At 37.2% G+C, this 26,391-nt stretch overlaps 1 protein-coding gene across 1 annotated transcript in view; it reads right to left on the bottom strand.

Moving 5' to 3' along the window:
• Positions 1–2,784: 2,784 nt before the first annotated feature.
• Hao1 (hydroxyacid oxidase 1) overlaps positions 2,785–26,391 on the bottom strand; it is a 51,695-nt gene continuing 28,088 nt past the window's right edge. The window contains exons 4-8 of the mRNA XM_027921885.3: positions 19,648–19,823; positions 13,356–13,447; positions 5,388–5,546; positions 5,141–5,210; positions 2,785–2,908 (exon numbers count right to left, since the gene is read on the bottom strand). Coding sequence (XP_027777686.2) covers positions 2,838–2,908; positions 5,141–5,210; positions 5,388–5,546; positions 13,356–13,447; positions 19,648–19,823 — 568 coding nt within the window. The 3' untranslated portion in view covers positions 2,785–2,837. The remainder of the gene's footprint in view (positions 2,909–5,140; positions 5,211–5,387; positions 5,547–13,355; positions 13,448–19,647; positions 19,824–26,391) is intronic.

Genomic DNA, 26,391 nt, shown 5'->3' with positions numbered 1-26,391 from the left:
GATGGGTACTGTGAATGCATATATAAAACTTATCAACCTATACACTTTTTCTTGAGCACTTTACATAACTCACTATGCATTTTATACCCTAATAAGAAATAAAAATCAGCTAAAAGAATATAATGTCAAAGAGCAGCTGGTATTAGAAGTGGGGCATAGGACTTCCATCTAGCCCATACCCAACTACTGGCTCTTATATCTGGTTGAATCTGAATCTGATTCTGTGGGAGGTGGAGACCCAACAATCTGTTTTAACAGTTCTCTAGCTAGTCTGCTACACTCTGAAGTTTGAAGAAGGAAAAAAAAACTGTCCTAGCTTACTATGTACACTAAATGACATGGTAGAAAAGTAGATGTCCTGATTAAACCATCCATGCCCTATTGCCATTCCCCGCAACGTAGTCCAAGAAACTCACCAAGGAGACAGTTAAATGTGATTTAAACATTGTCTATTCATGTTTCAAAACATCACATGGTACTCTGCTAATATGTTAAATGTTTATGCTTAGATGTATACATTTTAAATTTTTAATTTAAATTAAAAGAAGAAAATAAAGAGTAGAAAAATCACTTGGCTTGTGAAAAGAACTTCTGTCATGTTTAAGTAATGAAACCCCTGGAATGAAATGAGCAATCAGCACACCTTATTCCTGTTTCAATCACCAGACACATTTGGTGTATTAGTACAACTAGATCCAAGTTCCTCTCTTAAAAAAAATGAAAAAACAACTATATCTTTCTGACTATGGGAAAATTACCAAGACATTAAGCATTCATATGCTGTGAAGATATAAATGGAAATCTATATATGAGGAGGTAGCTTGGCTCTAGAACTCATAAAAATACACAAATTAAGACGAGTAAACCCCATTCCCACTGTAACTTACCTAAAACACCATTGATGGATCTTTGTTTTCTGGGAAGTTATCAACATTTCAAGAAGATATCCCCCAACCACCTACTACGATGTAGCCAAAATGAACACTCTGTGACAAAGGCATTTCTGAATCAGTTCAAAGAGTCAAGGAGGTGCTTACTATATACCTATTCACTGATTAATATCATCTTGAGAAGCAATTGTATAATATGCAAACAACATGGAACAATATTAGAAAATAACCAGTAATAGGACAATAGCATTCTCTTTACATTTAGAGAAAAGAATAAGGAGGAGTAACTATCCCCTTTTATCAGATTGATTATTTTTATCAAATTTAAATATGATTTCAAAGAGAATTTATGTTTGTGCTCATGTTGGCATTTCAGAATGCCCTCTCATTTAGAGAGAGTAGGTCAGGGAGGGAAGGAGATCTGAGAATAACAAAACATAATAATAGAGCAATATAGTGATTGTATTTTTGGTAGTAAGTCTCTGAAAGGTTTTGCTCGATTTCTTATGGTAGATAATAAGAAATCAACTTCAAAATTACTTTTGACTACTAAACTTACCACACATTTGTCAAATGCTTGGTTTGAAAATAAATCTAAAAATTATATGACCAGGGTTTCACGGGCATGCCACCAGGCACTCACCAAAACACCACACTCACAAGGAGTCCACAAGCTTGGTTGGGGTTTGATATTCTGTGGTGTTTTAGAGTGAAGTTCCATGGGACAATGCACTACAGGCTTAGAGCTTACCATAACACATCATCTGTTCTTCTGCCACCCCACCACATCCCAGGAATAGGTTCTTGGTTCCTGGCTCAGCCATCCTGCTCAGTAATAGTTGTCCTGCACCTGTAGCCAGAACCTGGGCACAGGCAATAAAGGGTCAAAGCAAGGTGCAGGGGAGTACCTCAGATACCTGGGAGGATCTACAGTTGCCCTGTTGGGCAGCCTCCAATTCTCCATGACCAACTGTCCAAGGACACTTGACATTAACTAGCAAATAAGACACTATGATCAACTAAGGGAAAACCATAGAGAAAATGAAACGTTTTATTTTATTTTTTCTTCTTTCTGAGCAAGAAATCCACATCTTTACTTGGAATCACCCTATAAATTATGTAGTGATTCCCAAATGTGACTATAAGTGAGCAAAAAAGCAAATGAGGAAAGCAACGGATATAGGAGAAATAGAAGAATTAATGGGTATGCATCAGAGGAACAGGGAGATAATTATGGGTCAGAGATTAACTGGTTGAATTCCATATTGTTAACATTGAACCAGATACATTATTTTCAGAATTATTTATTTCTGATTAAGAAAGGGACATACACCATAAAACATTCAGATCTACTCAGATAATAACAATGGGAATAGAAATCTACCTTTGAGGCAGCAGCATAGCTCAGGGTGTTGGAAAGTAACAGTATCTACAAAAATCACAAATTACCACCATCCATTCCAATTCCCAGTACTATTTAGTTTGCGTTGTGATTCCAAATCTCCTGTTTCTCCAAGCATCTCCAGTATGTCAAACCTGAGCACTCAATTTAAGAATTTCCAAACACAATGCAGGTTAATAAAGAGTGAGAACATTATCTTTTTACCTCTGAGTTAGCTACCTCCAGTTTTACCAAAGGATATCTTTTGTTTTCCAGCACTTTTACCTGCCAGAGGATGACGTTGTCTAAACACATTTTCAATGTTTTCTTTTTAACAGTTAATATATTTCCAGGATGCAAGTCCATTTCTTCTAAAAAGTTCCTATGACACCCATTGAAAAGTCAAAAGCAATGAACTAAAAGGGATTGCTATTTTGTTAGAGAAGAACGACACCCTTTGTATTGAAGTGGGGAATTACAGACTGTGGTCACCCTCTGCACAGTGTCTCTTTGTCAAGTAATACATGCTGAAAAAAATAATACAGATGGGAAAATATTGTGCACTGTCAGATCTTGGAAACAGCCAAAGGATTTTTCCTCACCAATGTCTTGTCAATGACTTTCACATTCTGGCACCCTGAAAAAAATAATGCATACATTTAATATGGAATGAATGCAATAATAATCAGGCAGGTAATCGTTTTCCCAAGGAATGTAAAACTTGACAAATGTAAGGTTTATGATTCAAGGTAGGCTTGCCAAATCTTATGTGGCATGAGACCATTTTTATTACCTAAACAGTCCTTAACACAAAATGACTGGCACATATTTTTATTAACACAAAGAGTGTATTCTTTCTGCCACATTTAATAGAGAGCCAGTGGCTGAAAGCTCTCTTTTAGGATATATGTCTGTACCAAATTAAAATGCAAAGTGAGGATTCACGGGATGGCATTTTTCTTGGGGATGCTCTGTCTAACAGGCTCAAGAAAGTAGTGAGTAAACAGTTTAATTTCAGGAGTTCTCTCTTTTGAACAATCTGGATCCTTTGGGTCACACACAAAAAAGAATCCCTCTTTAGCTTTGAAACTGGGGTAGTTGATGATTTATTCAAGGTCATTCTTTGCAGCTAGAGGTTCATTCTGTGCCAAATTCAAAACAGTCGCTAATAATAACATTTATCTATTCTTTCAACAAATATTTATTTGTTGTTATTTGAATGTCAAGTACTGCAGTAGGCATTGAAAAGCTACAGTGAAGACAGCAGACAAAGATCCCTGCTTAACATTTCTTATATCTGAGAGGACATGTAAATTAAAAAGTGAATCATACGAAATATTATATATAGAAGGTAATGGATGCTAAAGAAAAACAATGGCATAAGAACACTGGGAAAGAAAATTGGAAGATAAAGGGATGGGAAATGGATTGTTATTTTAAATAGAGCAGCCAAGGTGGGCCTTTGTGGAAAAAAAAAAAAGTACAATTTCTATGTGAAAGCACTGAGAACCCAAGGACGTTCTTCATAGAGATATCTGTGAGGAATCATCCATTAGGAGGAAGCAGCCAATGCAAAATTCCTAGGCCAAGATGTGTCCGACAGAGATAAGGGACATCAAGGAGGCAAGGGTGGCCCAGGAGGAATAACCAAGGGTGACAGTGGAGGAAGCTGTGATCACAAAAGCAACAGAGGTCAAACTGCATATGGCCTTGTGAACCGTGGTAAGGACTTCAGTACTGGGCTCTGAGTAAACCAAGAGCTCTTGGACAGGTCTGATCAGAATATTAATGTGATCTGAATTAAATGATTTGAATTTAAACTGATCATTCAGCTAGGATGATCAATAGAGAACCTCAGAAGGGAGGTCAGATGGAGAGGCAGACCAGCAATACCCACAGGAAGAGAGATGATGATGAACCTGGCAGTGGAGGTGATGACTGAGGGCAGATCCTCATTATATTCTGAAGATAGAGCCCTTGTGGATGTGAGGGAATGAGGACAAAAAGAAGACCACTCAGGAATGACCCAATATTTTTGATGTGAGCCACTTAAACTTAGTGCTATCATCTGGATCATAAGTGTCCTGGGGTATTCCGTCGGTGTGTTACAGGCTTGGTCTCGAGCCTATGGTACTATTGAGGAGGTAGTGAAAGGGTTAGATCCTTGAGGGCATATCTTCAAAGGGTATATCAAGACCCCTGCTCCTTCCTTTCTCTCTTTCTCTTTCTCTGCTTCCCAGCCACCATGAGGAGAAAAGTTTTCCTTCCAAGGTGCTTCCACCATATTTTCTGCCTCACCCCAGACCCAAAGCTATAGGATCCAGCAACCATGGACTGACACTTCTCAAATCATGAGCTAACATGAATCTTTCCACCTTGCAAGTTGATTATCTCAGTTTTTTTTGTCACAGCAACAGAAAGCTGACTAACACACGTCGTATAAGACTGAGACAAGAGAAACTACAGGTGGAACTAATCTAATGGAGAAAGTTAGCAACTTAGTTTTGAACAAGTGGAATTTGACATGCCACTTAGATAGCCAAGTGGAAGTGTTGACAGGTCAGTGAGATTTATATATTGATATGTTATGAGATGAGAAAGGGCATAATGTAGCATTCACCCTTAAGGTACTCGTATCCACCAAAATATCCCTAATAAAACTATCAAGGATAGAATCTAACTGCTCACTATAGAATCCCTCAGTTCAGTGTGCTCTGAACCAAAACTGAAAATAGGAAGTCATCTTCAAATTTAATGTGCACCAAATGATTCCATTTTCTTCCTGCTCAAAACCACTTCTCTCCATCAAGGAGCCTGACTTAAAGTCCACAGAAGAAAAGAAAGTTGTAGATGTGAATAAGAGCCTTACCACTCAGAGCCATGGCCAACCAGAATTCTTCCTTGAGTATCTCAAGGACATCTTGGACACCTTTCTCCCCCTAAAGAAGTAAAAGACACAGAACTATTGGGTAAATCAGTTGGACTGGTTTCAGTAACTGGAAGGAAAAAAAAAAAAAAAGCAAATTTGAAATTGAATAGCTTACTTTTCTTTAAAAGTCCAACTATGTCACTATTGATTCATCTTGCTTTATATATTTATTTATTTGTCTAATTACCTGGAAGGCCAAGCCCCATATGATGGGTCTCCCCACAAACACAGCCTTGGCACCCAGGGCCAGAGCTTTCAGAACATCAGTGCCTTTCCTTACACCCCCATCCAGGAAGACTTCCACCTTTCCCTCCACGGCCTCCACAATTTCTGGCAGAACGTCAATCTGTGAAGAGATAAGGTCAATAGTTTCATACTATCAATGTTGAATTTTTATTCAATTCCACTTTCAAGGACCACTAGCCCACCCAACCAAGTCTTAAGAGAGAAAGAAGCGGAGTAGGCCTGGGTGAACAATAAAATTATTTCCCCTTGAAAAAAAAGAAGTACAACTGTTAGTAACTGAAACAAAACAATGACCAAAAATAAAAAGTAAATTTGAAATTTAGTAGCTTATTCTTCTTTCAAAGTCAAATATTGGCTTGTTTTACTGATATTCAAATTCTAGGGCTATGATAAAAAAAATTATAATTTTGAAGCAATTTGATCTTTTATAGCTTTTCTTTTTAAAAAATGTAAATTGACAGGTAGAGTGGCATACTCCTGTAATCCAGCAATTTGGGAGATTGAGACAGAAAGGTTGAAAGTTCAAGGCCAGCCTCAGCAATTTAGCAAGGTCCTCAGCAACTTAGTGAGACTCTGTCTCAAATAAAAAATAAAATGGGCTGGAGATGTGGCTCAGGGGTAAACTTCTCCTGGGTTCATTCAATCCTCAATACCAAAAAAAAAAAAAAAAAAAAAAAATGGAAAAAGGAAAAAAGAGAAAGAAAACAAAAATTGTAAACAAAATAAACTATCTTGTTTACACATTATTACAAATCAGCTGAAATTCACACTCAGATGATACTGCAAGCTCTGGTGTATAAAAATGCAAATTGGTCAGAAATGAAAAATTTAGTCTTGATTCCCTTGTCTAACATGTTTTGCATATAGAAACATATATTAGAGAATTTTCTGAGAAAATGTTTTCCTTGTTTTTAAAGGGAAAAAGTCACATGAGATTTGAAAATCCCCATCTTGATTGACAATAGATGACTGGCTCAGGTTAACACTAGAGAATACAAGATCCTCAGAGATCTGCTGGGTTGCACTATTCTTCCTTATGCTTCATACCTCTCAGAATTCACTTACTTTCCAAGGCAACTTCACTTTCTCTCACTAAAAGAAACAGAATGCACTTGCCCACTCCCTGACTTTGGCCTTGGCCATGCAACCTACTCTGGCCAAATATATGTAAGCAGAGATGGCAAAGGGCCATTTCTGGGCACAGGCTTAAGCAACTTCAGGCTTTTCTACTCACTCTTGTACCTTGGTTATTTGTCCTAAGAAGAACACACCCTCCCCCGCCCCTTTAATATTCCCCACTTAGCTTGGACCCGAGGATGTCTTATTCAGGAAGCAGAGCTATCCCAGCCAAGCCAAGCTGGACCTGAAACTTGGAGCACAGCCAGCTACCAGGCCTAGATCTAAGATCCCTGTTAACACAAAGCTTCAAGGGAATAAGTGACTGTCCATGTAAATCACTGAGTTAGAGATCTTTTATTTTATAGCATTAAGTGGCAGTATCTAACTGATACAATTGGCTAATTTGATGAAGATCTTTGCATTTGAAAATTGAAATAGTTCCTGTAGATGAAAATCTGTAAAACTATCCACATCCATCCTCAAATGTTGACTTCTAAAATGAAGCCCAGACTCTACTTAAAATGCATGCTGTAGAAACTACCATACACTCAAGTGCATTTTTTTCCAGAAATAATTGTGCTGAAATCACTAAAAGGCTTTTCTCCTTCTCCTCTAAAATTTTGAGGCTAAACTCAAGTAGATTTTTATGTAAAAGGGTGAAATCCAAACATGGCTACAGAGTTAGAGGAAGCGGAGGCAACTCTTGGCATATGGCCCTTAAATATTTGGCAGGTAATGTGATTTTCCTCTTTTCCTTTGGTTTCTCTACCTTGCCAAACATGCTTTGGATCCATTTACATATGTGCCCTTACCTATACATAGTCCTCCTTTTACATTCAAGCAAGTTACATCAACATATAAATGCTACAATTTCCAGGCCATGATGCAAGCCATAATTAAGCATATTTCCCCATTTGAAACCAGAACCAAAGAAAAATATTAGCTATCTTAGGTTCAATACACATTTTCAAAGTCACACAAATCAAGTCTGTTTAGGTTATTTCCAATGCCTAGCATGGCCTCAAAGTAAACTAATAAAGATACTTAAAATGTGAATCCTGGGTTATAAAACAGAGCCTATGTTTGAGTTCCTGTGTCTTTGGACAAGAATGTTCTGCCCATTGCTGAGCATCTCCATTCTCCCTTTTTCCTTTCAGTAGTTACAGTTTTATGAGATATAAATTATATAAAATAATTCCAATCATGACAGGTTGAATAAATAAATATAGTAGATAAACCCATTATTTTAAGACCCTGTTTAAATTTTCTTCTTTTCAGTTCACATCCCTATAGCCTTCATTGTTAGTCTTTTGACTTCTAACATTTTAGCAAAACAGCTGAGCATCAAATCAGATAAAACCAGATTTGCTTTAGTTAAAAGCAAAGAAGACCAAGTACAAGTCATTGCCCATAAATCTTCCCCTGATTCTGTACCTGACCCTAGCTATCACACTTTAATGCAAATCTGAGGTTCCTACTAAGCACACTTAGGAAAAAAAAAAAACTGGTCCACGAGGTTCAGTTATTGTTTGCAAAATGCAAAAAAAAAAAAAATGGTAGCCATGATTTCCCTCCCTGTCTTCATTTCTTGAAGGATTATAAGGATTATGGTGCAAGGGAATAGGAGCAGGGAGATCTGATCTGGCTTGCTTTCACCAATAGAAGATGAGAAAAGTTGACATTCAGTTCTAAACCTAGATCTTAAAAGACCTAATTCGTTCTAAACCTAGGTCTTTAGGAAATCAACCACCTCCTGAGAACAAGCCCACAAGAGTGTAGGAAGACATGAGGCAACCAGAGCCACCCATACTGAGCTCATCCTACACCAGCCTGCCCTAGTAGACTGGGCAGCTGACCACAGGCACAGATGAGTAAGCCCAGCCAGAAACACAACTCCACTCCCCAGAAGATCTCAGTCCAAATTGCCAACCCACAAAATTGTGTAATGAATAAATGGCTATTGTTTTTTAGCCAGTAAATTTCAGAATGGTTTGTTACACAGCAGAAGCCAACTGATGATGTCAAGTGTTACTCAAGGATGAAATTACATGGGCCTTTCTGTATTTTCCTTTTATTTATTTACTTTTTTGCTTCTAAACTAGACAAGTGCTGTACCACTGTGCTATAATCCCAGCCCCATAGACCCCATTTCAAAAGAAAAACATGAATCTCAAATCTCACAAAATATGCCCAATAACTCAATTTTAAAGACACCAACTTAGCAACCTAAATACTTATTCTACGAAAATGTTTTGCAATTGAGAATTTTCAGTGGAAAAGAATGTCACGTTTGTAAGTTTGAGGTACTCTGGGTCCACTTAGCACCAAAACAAAATGCAGCCAGTATACAGTGGCACACACCTATAATCCCAACAGGTTGAGAGACTGAGGCAGGAGAATCTTGAGTTCAAAGCCAGCCTCAGCAAAAGCCGAGGTGCTAAGCAATTCAGAGAGACCCTGTCTTTAAATAAAATACAAAATAGGGCTGTGGATGTGGCTCAGTGGTTGAGTGCCCCTGAGTTCAATCCCTGGTACCTCCTCCCCCCGCCCCACAAACACACACACACACACAAAAAAAAAAAAAAAAACAATGCAAACTGAAAAAAAAAATACTCTTAAGATTCAAACATATCAGAGAATCTGTCTTTAGACCTACATTTGAGATTTTAGAAATCAATCAGATTCTATCATACTATGCTCAAATGGCTTCAAGGTCAACCTGGGCCACATTATTACTGTAATGATAAGGTCCTTGAAGTAAACTGGGTTTCTTGTGTGTGTATTTTTTAAGTTTTTACTTTTTTTATTGATTCTTTTTAGTTATGCATTACAGTAGTATCCATTTTAACATAATTATTCAAGCATGGAATATATCTTATTCTAACTCAAACCCTAGTACACCTCCTTCCCCTCCTCTCTCCCCACCTGCTGCTTCCTTCTCTCTATTGATCTTTTTGCCATTTACCCATAGTTATTTTTTAATTAATTTCTTGCGGATATAAACAACGATGAGATTTGCTATGATATATTCATATGTGTTCATAGGAAAGTTATGTCAGACTCATTCCACTCTCCCTCTCTCTCTCTCTCTTTTTTTTAATCCTTTTGGATATAGCAAAGACCTGGAAGCAGTTATCAGAAGCAACGTGTTAAGATGAACTGAAGTTAAATTTCTGGCCGAGGGCTCCTAGTGATAACTATTTCTCCATACTAAGGAACCCTGAGATTATTAGAAATGTAGAAATCATATCCTCAGCCACGCAGTAAGAAGAGGCTTACACATAAAAGTATCCTGTTTCCCCATCTCTCATCCCAAAGGAGAGGCAAGACAAAGACTTAATTAACCCAAGACTCCCAGTTCAGTGTTCCTCCCATGATGTCACGTGACCTCTGTTGTTCTGGCTTATGATGTAACCAATTCCTCTGGACAATGAGCCCTTCTGTTCATCTGTTGAAAAGTTCAACACCCCAGCCTCCTTCAAGGCTCTTTGCCACTCAACCTCAAAATCCACACACTGAGGGGAAAACCCCAATTTGCCATAAATGAAGTCTTCTCTCTCACATTTCTCTCATCATCACGGGCCTTAAATTTCTTCTAAATTAGGAGGCAAAAAAACTCAAGTATCTCCTGTCATACACACAGCATGCAAAGGGAGGGTTATTGTTTTTTTAAAAACAGTCTCAGAGACCACAACTCAAAAAGCCCTTTTAGATAAGTTTCCATATCCCCTCAGCCAGAGGGAAATAAACCACACCATTTAGATATTTTTCCCCTTAAGATCTAGTTAGATTTGATTTCAGTAGATTTATATTTTATTTTTAGAAAACAAACTTAATTTGGGCCGCACACTGAGTCTATGTCTTCATACACAAGTGAGGCATAAATCTGAGAAAAAGTCTTGAGCGCTGACCAACTTCCCCACCCTGCTCACAGGAAGGCTTCACTTTCCACCTCTATTTACTTGCAGGCAATATTTAATATCACCTAAAAAGATGTGTCTCTAGGAGTAAAGCTGAGCTGGAAAAGGTGGAAAACTTACAGTCTTAGTATTCTAAATCTTGGTATAATCCTGCAGTGTATAGACTTGGTTGATTGAAATCAATAGTACTATAGAAAGAACAGTGCCACAAGCACACCCAATATTCCCCACCCAATTTACTCTGCCCTGTGTCACACTCCACTCATCTATCAATTGTAGCTAAATTGACCTGCCTGTTCAATGAAATGATAACCTATGACTACTTGGGTAAATTATTTCTTCTACTCTCTACTCTACTTCCAGTTGTTTAAATATAGTCCACTAGTCATCCCAATCACAGCCATCTATATCAGAACTATGATTAAATTGATCTCATAAAAGAGAGAACAATGTATATGCCAATTCAGTTTAGAAAAAAATAATGTGGTCTAGAAAGACCATCTACATTATTTAATAAATATGTACATTTTTTAATTTTTGTTATATGATACTAGTTTCTTTTGCCTGTGATAAATCAAATTATAATGCATTACAGTTCAAAAGCAACAAAAGAATTACATCTGATGTCTAACTTCAAATGATAAGAAAACCAGGATTCAGAGTAGAAATCCCCTCAGCAGTTCAGGTTCTCCTTTTCTCTTTCCTTGGATATGATAGTTATGAAGGTCACCTAATTGCTATTCATGCCAAAATCCAATTTGTAACACTCACTGCTGTTAAACCAAGTCTCTTCTGCTGTATATCCAATGACTTAGTATTTAAGAAACTCCTCCTTTGTCTATCCAGGCAGGTGTATTTCTCAGGACTCCCTCATTTCCACCAGACACTGCAAACAGAATGAACTACCTAATATTCCCCAAGCATATCCCACTCTTTCTCATTCCACATGAAAGCTTGTAGTTCTAAAGATGGAGGTTCACTCGAGTCCAGGGCAGAGCTGAAAGATACTTGCAACATCATTACCTCATCTATACAAATCTTAGCCAATTCCACAACTCCACACAACATCATAAGGAAATGACTTTTTAATACCTTATCCAGAGCTTCTGATCCCAATTCTGGATCATTGATCCATGAAATCTATCCAAAGCTATATATCTGTCTCATGGTTTAGGTATGAAATGTCTCCTCAAAGCTTATGCATTAGACAATCCAAGAAAATTTGGAGGTGAAATGATTGGGTATTGAGTGCCTTAACCTAGATCAGGACATTAACTCAGTTGAGTGTATTTAACTGGGTGGTAACCTAGGTAGGTGAGATGTGGCTGGAAGAGGTAAGTCATTGGGATGTGCCTTTGGGGTTTATATTTTGTCCCTGGTATGCAAGACATCTCTCTCTGCTTCCTGTTGTCATGTCCTGAACTGCTTTCCCCACCCACATTCTCTGGCCACAATGTTTTTGCCTTACCTTAGGCCCAGAGAAATGGAGTTGGCTGTCTGTGGACTGAGATCTCTGGAACCTTGAGCCCCAAAGTAAACTTTTCTTCTAATTGTTCTTTTTAGGTCTTTTGGTCACTCTGCTAAAAAAGCTGACTAAAACTGTCTCCACAATTTTTGATCCAGTTCTCATTCCCCAATCTTTGATCCCAAAATCTGCACTAAATAGATTGCTGGTATCCTTGGCTTTGGGTCTCCTTGAGGCTAACTCATTACCACAATTTGCAAGCCAGTTTAGTTTTTTGTTTTATTTTGTTTTGTTTTGGGGGGGCAGTACCAGGGATTGAATTCAGGGGCACTCTACCATTGAGCCACATCCCCAGCCCTATTTTGTATGTTTAATAGAGACAGAGTCTCACTGAGTTGTTCAGCACTTTGCTTTTGCTGGAGCTGGCTTTGAACCTGAGATCCTCCTGCCTCAGCTTCCCAACCTGCTGGGATTACAAGCATGTGCCACTGTGCCCAGCCAGTTTAGTTCATTTTTATATCTAGATTCTGAACTCTAATTTGTCTAGCATGGTATGTTAAGTATATAATAACCACAGATTCACATTGAAATCTCCTGGATAGCTTTAAAATGTATTGGTGTTTATGTGCCTCCCGATGATATGAGATTCTGATGAATGGATCTGCAGAGTAGCCTGGATATCATGATTCTCAAAGTTTTCCAGGTGATACAATATGCAACCAAGATAGTTCATAGCTCAACAGAGCAGCCTGTTTGCTGCTGAATTCTGCTCAACTGGGCCATAGGACTTCTATATTCTTTCCTCTTTACTTTCTTTGTGCAGCTTTTCAACTCCCACCCCTAGGGGGCTGCAGACATAGCTTGGTAATACAGTGCTTGCCTACCATACACCAGGCCCTGGGTTCAACCCCAGCACCACAAAACTCATAAATAAACAAATATTTTAAATTCCATTCCCACCTCCTCAGGAAATTCCAATGTATCCCTCTTCCTGACTTCTTGTCATAATTGAGCCTATGATCTCTAACTCCACCAAAGCTTTTTATAATTTCCACAATTTTCTATTAGCTAATCTTTTTTGGATTCTCATTGCTTAATATTTCCTCCCCTTTATGATAACTGCTGAAGTACCTATGATCACAAGGACATCCCTGCTCACAAATGCCTGATTACTTAACAAAGGCTTACTTATGAATTTATGAATAAATGTACTAGATTGATTAAAAATACTCCTATTAGTTGATTTCAATTATTCTGTGCCACTGAAAATCTGTGATGTCACATATCCACACATAGTTCACCTTGTGTGATGACAAAAATTTGCACATAGAATAAGCAGACATAGAGTCAAAATTGAGATGGAAGTGGGAGCCAAAGAGAAATCTCAGCACTTGAGGAAACTCACGGTGGCTGGCACTCCATCAAGTTGTCGAGCGCCATGATTGGACACTAAGATCCCATCCAGACCATGCTTAACTGCCTTCCTGGCATCATCGCCTAGGGGGGAAAAAAAACAGCCTATGAAAACTAGGATTTAACAGGTTTGGGTTTAGAGGCTGCAACAATCCAATTTTTCTATCCATTTATACTGAGAATTTAGTATATCCTCAAGTTCTTCAAAATTTCCCATTATTCTGTCTAATCTATGTCATTCATCTTATTGTCCTTAGAGGCAACTAACTGCCTAGAGCCCTCTACCTTCTTACTCATTTCTGTATTTGTAATTTTGGGGCCCCATTACCTATCTTCATCCTCTATGACTGCTCCTATTCTATTGGGATTGAAAGTCTTATAGTTCAATACATAATTTTCCCTGTCTCCTCTGTGTTCCCAGAGAGCCCACCTTGAGTTATAATTTTCTATTTTTCTTCAATCAAAATTCTCCCTTATTGTTGTTTTTTTTCCATAAATTCCTGAAAGTTTTTGGCTATTTGTGCTCTTCATCTGTTTAGCCGTGCTGTCATTGATTTATATATGTCAGTAAGAATGAAGTCTTGTGTTTGATAAGAGGGTCCCTGTGTATTTAGTCCAATGCATATCAATTAAAGTGTATTTTCAAAATGGTTCTCTAATGTATGGTCTTAATGCACTGCTGTCCAATTGAATTCTGGGTGAAAATGAAAATATTCTTTATCTGTTCACTTCCATTCAGTGACCACCTGCCACATGCAGTAATTGAAATGTGGCACTGTGACTAAGGAACTGGATTTTACATTTATTTTATTTTACTTAATTTAGGCAGTCACGTGTGACTGGTGATTATTATATTGGACATATGATGTTTATATAAGTTTACCTATCCTAATAAAGATATACAGTAGGGTATTTTTTTAAGTTTAGATATAGTCATAAATAACATTAACACGCAATGTAAAATTATGTTCTAAAATGATGTGGTTTGGTCTGGTTATGTACTTGTATGCATGATACCAAATAGAAAAGTCAAATATAAAAAAAAAACATTGAAATATGTGAATTATGATATTATGTGAACCCCATAATTGAGCACGTATGTATTCCTCCTACTTGTATTTGATTTCTGCCACCATAGAATATTATTAATAAATAGATCCTATACAGAATGAAGAAGGGATTGACTTCTTAGGCTAAGTCATAGGACTATCTGAAATTTTTTATTGGCATATATTAATTAAGTAGAATGCTGGGTTTCAATGTGATATATTTTCCCATATATAAAAACATAATTTGATTGATTTTACTCCCAGTACCTTTCCCACAATCCCATCCTCCCTCCCCAAGATCCCTTTCCTATACTCTAATGGTTGTTCTTCTACTTTCATTGAATCCCGTTTTTCCTCCTAGTTGTTTTTTTTTCCTCCTCTTGCTTCCACGTAAGAGAAAACATACAATAATTTCCTAAGTCTGACTTATTTTGCTCAAAAATATGGTCTCTATTTTCCTGAAAATGCATAATTTCATTCTTGTTTATGGCTGAATAAAAGCCCATTTTGTTTGAATGCTATATTTTTGTTACCCATTTATCTCTTAACATACACCCAGACTTATTCCATAACTTGGTTATTGTGCATTGTGCTGCAATAAACATGGATATGCCTGTATCTCTTGGATAAATATGAAGGAGTAGTATAGCTGGACCACACGGCAGTTCTGTCTTTAGCTTTTTAAGGAACTTCCATATTGATTTTCAGAGAGACTGCTCTGATTTACATTCATACCAAAAGAGTTCCTTTTTCCCCCACATCTTCATCAACATTTATTGCTATTTACATTCTTGATGTTTGTCATTCTAACTTGAGTGAGATATAATTTCAGTGCAGTTTTGATATGCAGTTCCCTCACGGCTAAAGATATTGAGGTTTTTTTCATATAATTGTTGATCCTTCATATTTTTTAATGTCTGCTTGATTCAGTTGCCCATTTGTTCATTGGGTATTTGCTTTTTTTCAATGTTGTGTGTGGGGAGGGGTATTTGTTTGTTTTCATTTTTGTTTTTTGCTTCTTCATGCATTCCAGACATTATTAGAAGAGTAACTGGTGAAGATTTCCTCCCATTATGGAGTCACTCACTGTTAATTCTTTCCTCTACTTTGCAGAGCTTCTTAATTTGATGCCATCCCTTTTATTGATTCTTTCTCTTATCTCCTAAGCTATAAGAGTCCTAGTCAGTGGTTTTTGCTTCTCCTAAGCTATAAGAGTCCTAGTCAGTGGTTTTTGCTTAAGTATATGTATATGTTGAAGTGTTTCCCCTATTTCTTCTTCTAACAGTTGCAAAATTTCTGGTCTTATACTTCTGTCTTTGATCCATTTTGAGGTATCTGTACAGGGTTAGATATAGAAATCTAGTTTGATGTTTTCTATATATGAATGTCCAATTTTCCCAGAACTGCTTGTAAAACGGGCTGTTTTGTCTCCAGTGTATGGTTTTGGTACCCTTTGTCAAAAATCAAATGACTGTTGTGTAGGTTATTCTCTCCTCAGACTGGTTTGCGGAATAAATAAATTGAGTGTTTGGAAAGTGTCTGACACATGTTGAGTACTCAGATGATTATGAAATATTACTAATACAGTCATCTGGTAGTGCAGGGAATATAAACTAAGAAGATGAGTTAGGTAGAGGAAGATTCATTTGCTGGATGCTTTGGGAAATTTATTTGTGTTCTGTTTATAGCAATAAAGTTTCATGCTAGTCTGGAGGATGATTATAAAGTACCCTGCATTTGGAGTAAGTGTTATTTAAGAAATAGATTGGTGTTTTCCATTATTTCAAATGGGTTTCCATGTTCTCCAGGCAATGTAGGACTATAAGGCCAAACAACAACAGAAAGATTTTCTCAGGGGATAGAAACAGGAGCTTATAGAGAAGCGAAGACAGTAAGAATAATTCATGAATGGATATAAGCTCTTTTAATTAGCTGCTTATAAATCTGTCTTGCAATTAATTTTTTTTTATTTATAACCTGGACAGGAAAGCAATTTTGCCTTCATGAGAAGGTCAAAATATTCTGACTTAGCAAAATGTTCATGAATCTTTGATATTTTCATTAACCATAATAGTTTACTGGTTTGTCATTCCTTATGTGTTAATTTGCCATTAAATTACACTGATCATTTAAGAAGCGAAATAACTGATAAGTATTCATACTGTTTTCTATCTTATTAATATACTATTTTCATATTTAATCTAAAATATCAAAGTGAAATATAGGTCATCAAGATTTACACTAAAGTCTTCTGAACTCTAGATAACTGGGCAACAATTTTTAATACAATTGAGACAGCCTGAGTAAAATATTATTTAAAGTGTCTTAAATGAGCAAACCAACCATGAAAAGAATTAATTAAACAACACTTCCGTAGATGCAAAAATAAGCCACAGTGGAAGTGAGATAACCTCATTAAAAAAAAAAAAAAAACTAAAAAGGATTATGCCTTTGCTCATGAGTCATTTGTTTATTAGTGTGAATTCTGGCAAAGACCAAATCCTGTCTGAAGTACACGTTTGGAGCTTGTGTTGATGTTCTCCAAGGACCAAGTTTAACCACAGCAAGGGATTACATCTTGCATTCCAATGTGCATCCACTAAAATGCAATTCTTAAAATGGTGGTAAGGATGGGATGTTTCACCTAGATCTTTCCAAATGCTCTTGAGTTTATGTTCCAGTGAACATAATCTGCATACTTCTGGTAAAAGGAAAATGAAAGGAAAGGGATGACTCTCAGTCAATCCATGTGATTCTGGAAGAAGACTTGTGACGTGAGTACTGGATTTCCCAGAACTCATCCACCTTCCCCTCCTCATCTCCAGATTGTGTATGAGCATTATTTGATGTAGTTGCTGTTATAGAGATGATTGTTGTTTGCTAAATAAATGAAACAAATAGTTACAGAAAAAACTGGACAAATATAAACTTACATTTATAAATAACTAACTTCTTTTCAAATGCCAAATGCTCTATTTCTTTATCTTGCTTTTTGAGTTCTAATTATATAGGCTTAGAGTTTTTACCAAGTATTTTATCCAATAAACATTTGGGCTACCTGATATGTGCAAAATATTGTGAAAACATGTAAAAATGAGCCAGATAATCCATATACACAAGAAAAAAGAGAGATGATGATGATGGTGGTGGTGGTGGTAGTAGTCTTGGGCAAAATGATTACAGACTAAAATTCTAGATTCAAAAGTATTTTTCAATGTAACCCATGATAGTAAGTGTAATGTAATGGATTTGCATAATAACCTATTGGGCAAAAAGTAGAAAATGATATAAATTGGGAATCCAGAATTGAAAACTGGGTTCAATAAAATGACCTCATTTTTTATAATTATTTCTTATTTAACTGAGACCATTTGGAAACTAGACTAAAAGTTTGTTCTTCTTTAGTGATTTCAAGCCAGATCTCCCAGGTCATGTCTGAGATTAACCATATTAATCTTCTAATTCAATTTTATCTTCTCATTCCCTTCCCTGACAATCATTTCTTACCTGGACAATCACACTTCCTGAATGTTCTTCCTGGCCACCTCCATCCATTAGGTCAATTTTACAAAACATGATTTTTCTAAGGTGCTGATCTGATGAGGTGGCTTCCCTGATTCACATGCTTCAGTGATTCTCAACCACCTTAAAGTCTACATTCCCTAAAATGCCTTACATTTTATATAAGTTGTTACCCATAAGTGCTTTATTTCACTACTATTTCAGTCTGTAATACAATCTGTTGACCCATTATCAGAGTGAAATTCAAGTATCTTCATTCTGAAATGAAACCTTTTCTAATCTGCTCTTCTAATGGTCCAACCATTTTAAAGCCACTGCCTTACACTGCCTAGTATATCTTTGGTGTTTTATACTTCAACATTTTAAACAACCCCAAATGCTTTTTTATATGTTTGTCTGTATAACAACAGGCTCTTCTTTAGGCCAAGCATCTTAAATTATAATCATAAAAACTTTTAGCACAAAATAAGTACAATAAATGTGCATGGAATGAATGAATAAGAAGAAGCAAGAATCAATGAATAAATGACACAGAATATCCCTGTGAATGTTCTTTAGAACCTAAGGTTGTGTGGCTACAGAAAGTAAGGGGACAAGGTGGTTGCAAATATAAGAAGTGAAACTGTTGTTTAAAGGTATATGTAAATCATAATTTAATCACTATGGTATAAAACCCATAGAAATTTTGAATTCAGATAATGATCAATAGTAAATAGTGTGACAATACATTTTTCAAAAGCAAAGATTAAGCTAGACCCCTGTTTAAACATATCTCCAAAAGCTGCACTGAGCCCATTCTTTCATTTAAATTTTTCTTAGTGCACAGATGACACAAAGTAGGCAGCATGCTTAGAGCTTTATAATTAGAGACCACATGACACACATTCAAGTAAACTCCATGAACAAAGTTTGATTTGTTAGACTCTGAGATAAGTTAATACACTCTCTCATCCCAAAGCCACTTACTCAAACATTTCACTTTTTTTTTCAAGTGTTTTTTTTTGTTTTTGTTTTGTTTTAGCTATCTATATAACCATGCTGGAGGTGGAGGGACACAAAATGTTTTCAAAGAAAACATTTTTTTTTTGAGAGAACACTCCAAAACATTGGCACTCCAAAGTCATTATAGTGATTATAAATCCTTGTGGGACTTGTATACATGTGGATTCTGGAGTAAGAATCAACTTCCTTACTATCCATGGGTTGATAATTGAGAATTATCCACCATTCTTCACAGAGAGATAATGGGAATTTCTCCACAGTCAAATATTAGCCCTGGCCATTGGTACTTGGAGGTAGCACAGGAAAAAGAGAAAAGACTCTTAAAACAACAGGTCTGGCTGTCCTAGTTCCTTCATTTGGGGCGTCTTTGGTCTAAGAGCAACTATTGTATCTTTCAGGTAAAACCATGTACTCGTGATGTTCTACCAAGATTTTGCCAAGTTCCATGAGTCAGTAATGGCTCCAGAACAAGTCAATGACATCACAAACACTTTGAAAAAGGTAACTTCTTACTTATCATCTTTTTCTCTGAATATTACCTAAGAATGAGTAGATATTTACTCACTAACATCAGAAGAGAGAATTGAGAATTGGAATGTGTCTTTTGATTTCCATAATAAGTTCTTCCTGATTGTTTTCCCTTAGGGAAAAAAAAAGGCACGGCAGTATCCACTAAAGTTAGTACGGATTCCAACTGAGAAATAAACAAACCTCTTAAGATGCCCTTTGCAACAATAGGCAGTGATGTCAGTCCCCTCAGCCACTCAATATCTTTCCAACTGATGGATGGGTCTATAGCTTTCGCCACGTATGCAGCAAGTCCACTGTCATCTCCAAAATTTTCCGTAGGAGAAAATGCTAAATCATTGGTTTCAAAATTCTTCAACCTGAAATAGTTACATAAATGTTAGAGTCTGTAAACAAGTCAAAATAACACCTGGCATTTTGCCAGGGGAATGTTAGAATTCGTAAACAAGTCTGGATGGTGCCTGGCAAAATGCCAGAGGGAGTGGTTTGAGAAGTAACAAAAGCGAGCCATTAAGTGTGAAGATTCCTGCTTGGTTCACTGCTGTATCTAGTTTATGTTAATTAGATAAGCTGTGTGGAATGTATAAATACTGCTCCTGTCTTACAATAAACGGCTCCTACTCCTGCTGTATCAATGTACACAAGTTGTTTCGTCACCCCCACCCCCCCCCCCCCGTTATTTTGCTGCAGCCAGACTGCGGCACATAAAATTAAAAAAAATTCCCAAAGTCACAAATATATTTATGATGATTGATTCAATGAAAAAAATAAAAGTGACTCTTTTCAAATCAATTAGCTATTCATTCCTCAATCACTCACTGAAGGTTACTTGCAGTTATATTTTCCATGTTTTGCTGTAGGACTCTAGGCTAAATGTGACAATTCAGTGGTCTTCATTGATTAACTAAAGAGTATGTGTGTGTGTGTGTGTGTGTGTGTGTGTATTGTTAAACATTTGTATATTTATAAGCAATTTCAAAGAAAAATATGTGACCATGTTCAAACATTTCCTGTTTAGGCCAGTTTATGGATCTAAACAATAGACTTGATGTTATTTTCAGCCAGCAATGCAAATTAATCATAATGAAAAACATTTGCATGATGCTTTATAACTTAAAAAGGGTTTTTATATATCTATATTTTCACATTTCTTTAAAAAACTTTTAGAAAGTAAAATTGACTCCTTGTCTCCCATTTTACACACACACACACAAATGAAAACAGAAATGTAGAATGAGTTGCCCCAAGAATAAAAATAGCTAATGACAGCATTTGGGCTCCAACCCAGGTCTCTCCACTGAACTCTTGATTAGGTTCTCTTTGCTTTTATAAGTTGCATCCTGGCTATTACAACTGGCCTCAGGCAACCTGACAATGCCCTAGGGTCCAGACTAAAGAAGGCTGGAACTGCAGTAACATGTGTTAATACTTCCTGTCTGTTCCCCTGTGGACAATTTTACCTGCCATATTGTTAGGGTAGTAGTGGTGGTGGGTACTGGGTACAAGAGGTCTTTTCTGGTATATAAGTTGTCAGAACTGGCTTTCCATCCATCCTTCATTATTTGTTCCTTCTGAAGCTCTGTACCTGCTGATTCAAACTTCCCTGATCTTCCAGACAACTTGGACAAAATCATGAGCTGTCTAATTATCAACACCTTAACCTGTGGCTTTTTCTTGCTCTGAGGAGCTTAAGTTACTAGCCATACAGAAGACTAGAAGTGTAAATAACCCAGCTCCTACACCACTCCAGAGACTAACTCTGAGATGCAATCTACATACACTCCCAGAGTTTTCCAGCAAGATTAAGCCTCAGTTGCCCTCTGTAACTGCCTTGATAAAGAGTTCTCTGTATGCTGCCTACCCCTCCTTGCCCCACTTCCCTGGCTCTCTAACAATATTTCTTCATATTCCAAACGAACTACCTGCATTCAAACCACTGGCTCACAGTCTGCTGCTCAAGGAACCCAATCAGGTACACCACTGAGTTGCTAACTTCCCGTGTCTAATTGCGTTGACCTAGTGTAGTCCCCAGTTTCTAATTCACCTCTAAGCCTCTGCTGCTGGCTCATCCTAAACCTGAAGTCATTTCATTGGACCTAATATCCTCATATTCTAATTAGACTTTGACAGTTCCCCAAACTAAAGGAAAAGTCCTTTCTGCCTACCGGTCTGACCACTAGGTGAATACATGGCCACCTGGACACAATAGCACCATCCATGTGACTTATCTACCCACAGCCCCAAATCCAGTAGCAATCTTCAGTCCCTGAAAGGCTGCTTATAAATAATGACAATGACTGGGTTCACCTTGATCTTCTGCATATTGTAACTAACCCTGTTAGTCTCCTTTTCAGGTATAAGTAGAACTATATATTGAACTCTGGCTTAGTTCTAGCTCTCTGCTCCCCTCTGGCACTGAACATAGAAAAGACCTTGGAGCCATGGCTGTAAAAGCCTTTATATAAAACTAGAACTATCTGGGAACATTGTTTTTAAATTATTTTTTAAACAATCCTTTAATACAAAACTCTTTTGATACTTTTTACATTTCAGTATATTTCAGCTCAAATAACAGGTTGTGTAGCTCAAGTGGCATATATTATCATAAGGACATGAACATTCAATTCCATAATCCTTGATTCAAGCCATTAGAAACATTTTCTCAATAAGAATTGAATAGTGCTATAGTTTTATGGACTCAGGTGACCACTAAAAGTAATAGAAAATTCTAGCTCCTTGAGGGTCATAAGAACATTTATCTAGCTATTGGGCTCTGATAGGGACTTTAACTGGGCTTCTTAAAAAATCAAACCACATAGGATTGTACATTTTATCACAGCCTTTGGTCTTCTGTGGTCACACTAACTTGAATTGAATTTACCTTTCTGGTCAATGACCATACACTCATGGTAAGACCTATTCCACTACTTATAAATTATATTAAAGTTCAAACTTTCAAGTAATGTTGTTAATAAGAAAAAGTGCAGTCTCTCTATCCCAGAGCAATAACAGGAGAAAAAAAATTGCTATGTGCATGGAGTCTAAATGGCACACCACCCCCATCCCAAACAAGCCACAGTGCTTCAGCAGGGGTGGGGTGAAAGGGTGAAATGGATAGGAAAAAACAGAAACATGGATAAAATTATATAAATAACTGTTGTTATTCTTGGATGGTGAATGCAGATCAACACTTGAATGAATGTTGCCTTACAGAAATCTCAGTGCACAATGAAGCCTTGTTGTTGCTCTCAAAATTGTTCAAAGCCAGAAGCCAAGAAAAAGTTTTCAGATATCTTGACAGAGACCCACGATGGAGTGTTTTACCAATGGCTCCAAGAGAAACCGCTATGAATGCTATTTTTATTCAGATTATGACATATATATATATATACACACACACACACACACACACACACACACACACACCACACATATCACACATATATATCACTTATGGCGCTTCTGATAACCAAAGTATTCCATTTCGTAAAAAAGGAAAAGAGAAATATTGAAATAATAACACAATTGCTTAGGGCTTAGTTTTTAAATACCAGTCTGTTTAATGGCACAAAGGCAAGTACCTTTTTTGTAAAATATTTGTTATGCCTAGAAGCTCTTAATATAATTTAACCTATTATAGAAATGGCTTTAGCTTTTAGTAAGTTAGTATCATGGTAATAGTGACAATTACTAAAGAAGGTTAAATATTATTAGATAACTACTAGCAATGCTATTATTATTGGATAATGTATAATATCTATTATATATATTGTTAGTGTAACACTAAAGGTAAAGCCACATCTGTATATTGGAAAACCAAAAATTAAAATAAAATAAAGCTTGCAATATCAACACAGTAAAAATTAAAAGAGAGATTGAGGGAGACATTCAAAATCCACACAGGATTGGTTCACAGACCACCAGCCTTGAATTCTTTGATTACAAAAGTACTTATGTTCAGATGATAGCCCTGGTCATTTGTTTCTCAGTATGCCTGGTAGTTAAAAGACGGGCTAGAGCTATAAATTTCAAGTTCAAATCCATGAGCAACTTCTTCATAGTAATGTTATATGGAGAAAATCTTATGTTCTACTACATTTTTATTTATTGACTCAACAATTATTATCGAGCAATTACTTATTTAATGTCACCAGTAAATAAGACAGTGCAAACTCCCTATCCATTGTAAAGACTATATGTAAATTATAGAGCATATTGGAATGTAAGTACTAGCAAATAAGAAAAGAAATAAAAATATAAATGGGTCAGAATAAAGGGATACGAACCGGCAGAATTTCCCATTGAAGTTTTAGTTAATGGTGACCAGGGCTGACCTTGATGAGAAGCTACTTTGAGAAGGAAATAGGTAGTGCTACATAATGTTTATTATAGCTGTAACAAACAACCACTTCTGCGGAAGCATAAGATGCCACACAGATTTATTATATTGAGGTTCTGAAGGTCAGAAATGCAAAATGGGTCTCACTGGATGGAACTCAAGGTGTCCTTTAGCATCATTCCTTCTGGAGCTAAGGAGAATCCATTCTCTTGCCTTTCTCAGCTGTAGGAACCTCCTGCTTCCCCTGCCTGCTGGCCACATTAATCCAGCCTTTGCTCCTGTTATCTCTCTCTCTGGCTCTGACACTCATGCCTCATGTTTCCTTAAACATTAAGTCTTTTAGGCTAAGATAGGATCACCTCCCTATCTCAAGGTCCTTAATCAGATTTGCATGTGAAGTAAGAGGTTCCAGCTATTAGGTATGGACAGCTTTGGCGTACCTCACCAATTAGCGAGGATGTTTTCCTCCATGATGTACCTCAGTCTTAATCAAGTGACCTCTCTTCTCTTGAAACTGCACTGAAAGAGCCAAATCCTAACCCAGTGTAAATTAACCATTTCCATGAGGGTTCAAAGAAATGAAAAGACAGACCATTGTCTCAAAGCCTCAAGAATCAGCATGATGAACCAGCTTCATTCCTTGCTTCATCCAGAGCAGAGGTGAATTTTCCTTACTCTTCTCAGTTTCAGGCACCTCCATGCCATTTATAATGTGCAGACTTACATATGTTTTGCATATAGACCAAGCAGAGATTTCCTACCCCCTGAACTCTGGCTGCTCCCAGATGCCAACAGTCAGGAGCCTCCCCCATCCAGGCAGAGGAAGTAGCAAGGGATGGAAGGAGCCACTGCTTTACAGACTCATTCTCCTCTGGATTTCCTGCCTCCTTCGCCTGCCAAACCTCACTTCTGAAAAGCCAGGCTTCACCTTCTGTTTGTCAGGTCAGTTGTGAAACCGATTTCATATCAAGCTATAACAGATGAGCTTTTGGGGTATAATAGGCTTAAAGCGGAAGCCAGGACCTCCCATTAATATACTGTGACTTCAAAAGCTGAAATGAGAGCCACTGGGGAGCTGACTGGATGGCAAGAACCTGCCCTGAAGCCCATCCTGACAAGCAAAGTCAGTGTGCACTCTGGGGAAGGGGATACACTCAGCTGCAAGATGGTTCCCATGTTCCCCATAACCTGGATGTGTGGCTTATTATTTGCTCATCTTCAGACCAGTGATGTGACAAGCTGGGGATCCACAGCCACTCCTGTGCACACAGACAGCTGAAAAGAATCTTTGTTTCATGGTCCTTCACGTCATCTGGGCAGAAGCCCAGGAGCAATGGAAAAGGGAGAAAGTAAATCCCCCTCCCCGCTCCTCACTGAGTGGCCCCAGTGTGGAAGGAGTAAGAGGAACCAGCCAGAATTAGTAACCATGTCATCTCACCCACCTAATTAGATACCTCTGCAAAATGCACTTTGCTATGCAAAAAAAAAAAAAAAGTATTTAAGTTGCAAAGAACAAACAGAACAATAAAAACAAACCCTGCTCTATTATTATTATTATTATTGTTAGCAGGAGTCCTATTGCAGGCAGGAAGAAAAGTAATAGCAAATTCCTTTTCAAATGACCAAAGGGAAATAATGAGGAATGTTTCTCAAAAGAAGCCAAGATAGTGGGAAACTAATTATTTTAGAAAGTCTCAAAGAAATTAGGTAGTCAAAATAGAGAAATAATGTAATTACAGGTTGCATGTTAGGGAAGTTTGAGGTCATCTGCTTTCTGACGAGTTTGGCAAGGTGTAGGATTATGTCAGAGGTTTTGTTTTTGTTCTCTTTAAAGACAGGTTGTTTGGGTAATATGTGAAGCAGCTTTATTGGCAAGCCTAAAAAAGGATAGTGCATTCTCTCTGTCGATTGGTCCACTACAGGTACCATACACAGAAATAATATCTTAACCTGCCTGGAAGAATCTGAGCAATAACATCATACTGTTAATTTACACCTGGCTCAACCACAAGATTTTATGGACAATAGTTTATACTTGCATATGTACATACCAAACACAGGTAAATGACAATTATGTGTCACATGTACAAGACTACATAGAGTCTTACAACTTAAATGGTAGTAGAGATACATCCTAATCTGATTATATTATGTATCAAATTATTGGTTTCCAACAATCCTTTTGTCCTTACATAGAATTCTGATTTGATTTTTGAATCTGTTTAGTGTGGAACTCTTAGAAGGGTAGACAGAGTGTGCATGTCTGACTTCTTTTGTCTCCAGTCTTTTATCCTTTTTCAACCTCCCAAACCCAGTTGCTCTAAACACAATGAAAATACACACAGTGAGGAATGGCTGCTATGGAATGAGCTTAAGTCTCCCAAATCCATCCCTCATCATTTCACACTCTGCTGGCTGCTGTGGAATTCCACCACCAAAAAGTCCTCCTGTAACACTAAGTTAGATCTCTGTTTGGATACTTACAGCCCTAATGATGATCACACATCAGTCACACATTGGTATTAAAAAAAAAAATCCAAGGGATGATTTTGCTGGGAACTATAGGAAGGAAAAAGCAATAGGGAATA

Source organism: Marmota flaviventris, chromosome 2, assembly GCF_047511675.1.
Source record: "Marmota flaviventris isolate mMarFla1 chromosome 2, mMarFla1.hap1, whole genome shotgun sequence".
NCBI classification, from domain to species: Eukaryota; Metazoa; Chordata; class Mammalia; order Rodentia; family Sciuridae; genus Marmota; species Marmota flaviventris.
This window is presented reverse-complemented; position numbering and strand designations above follow the sequence as displayed.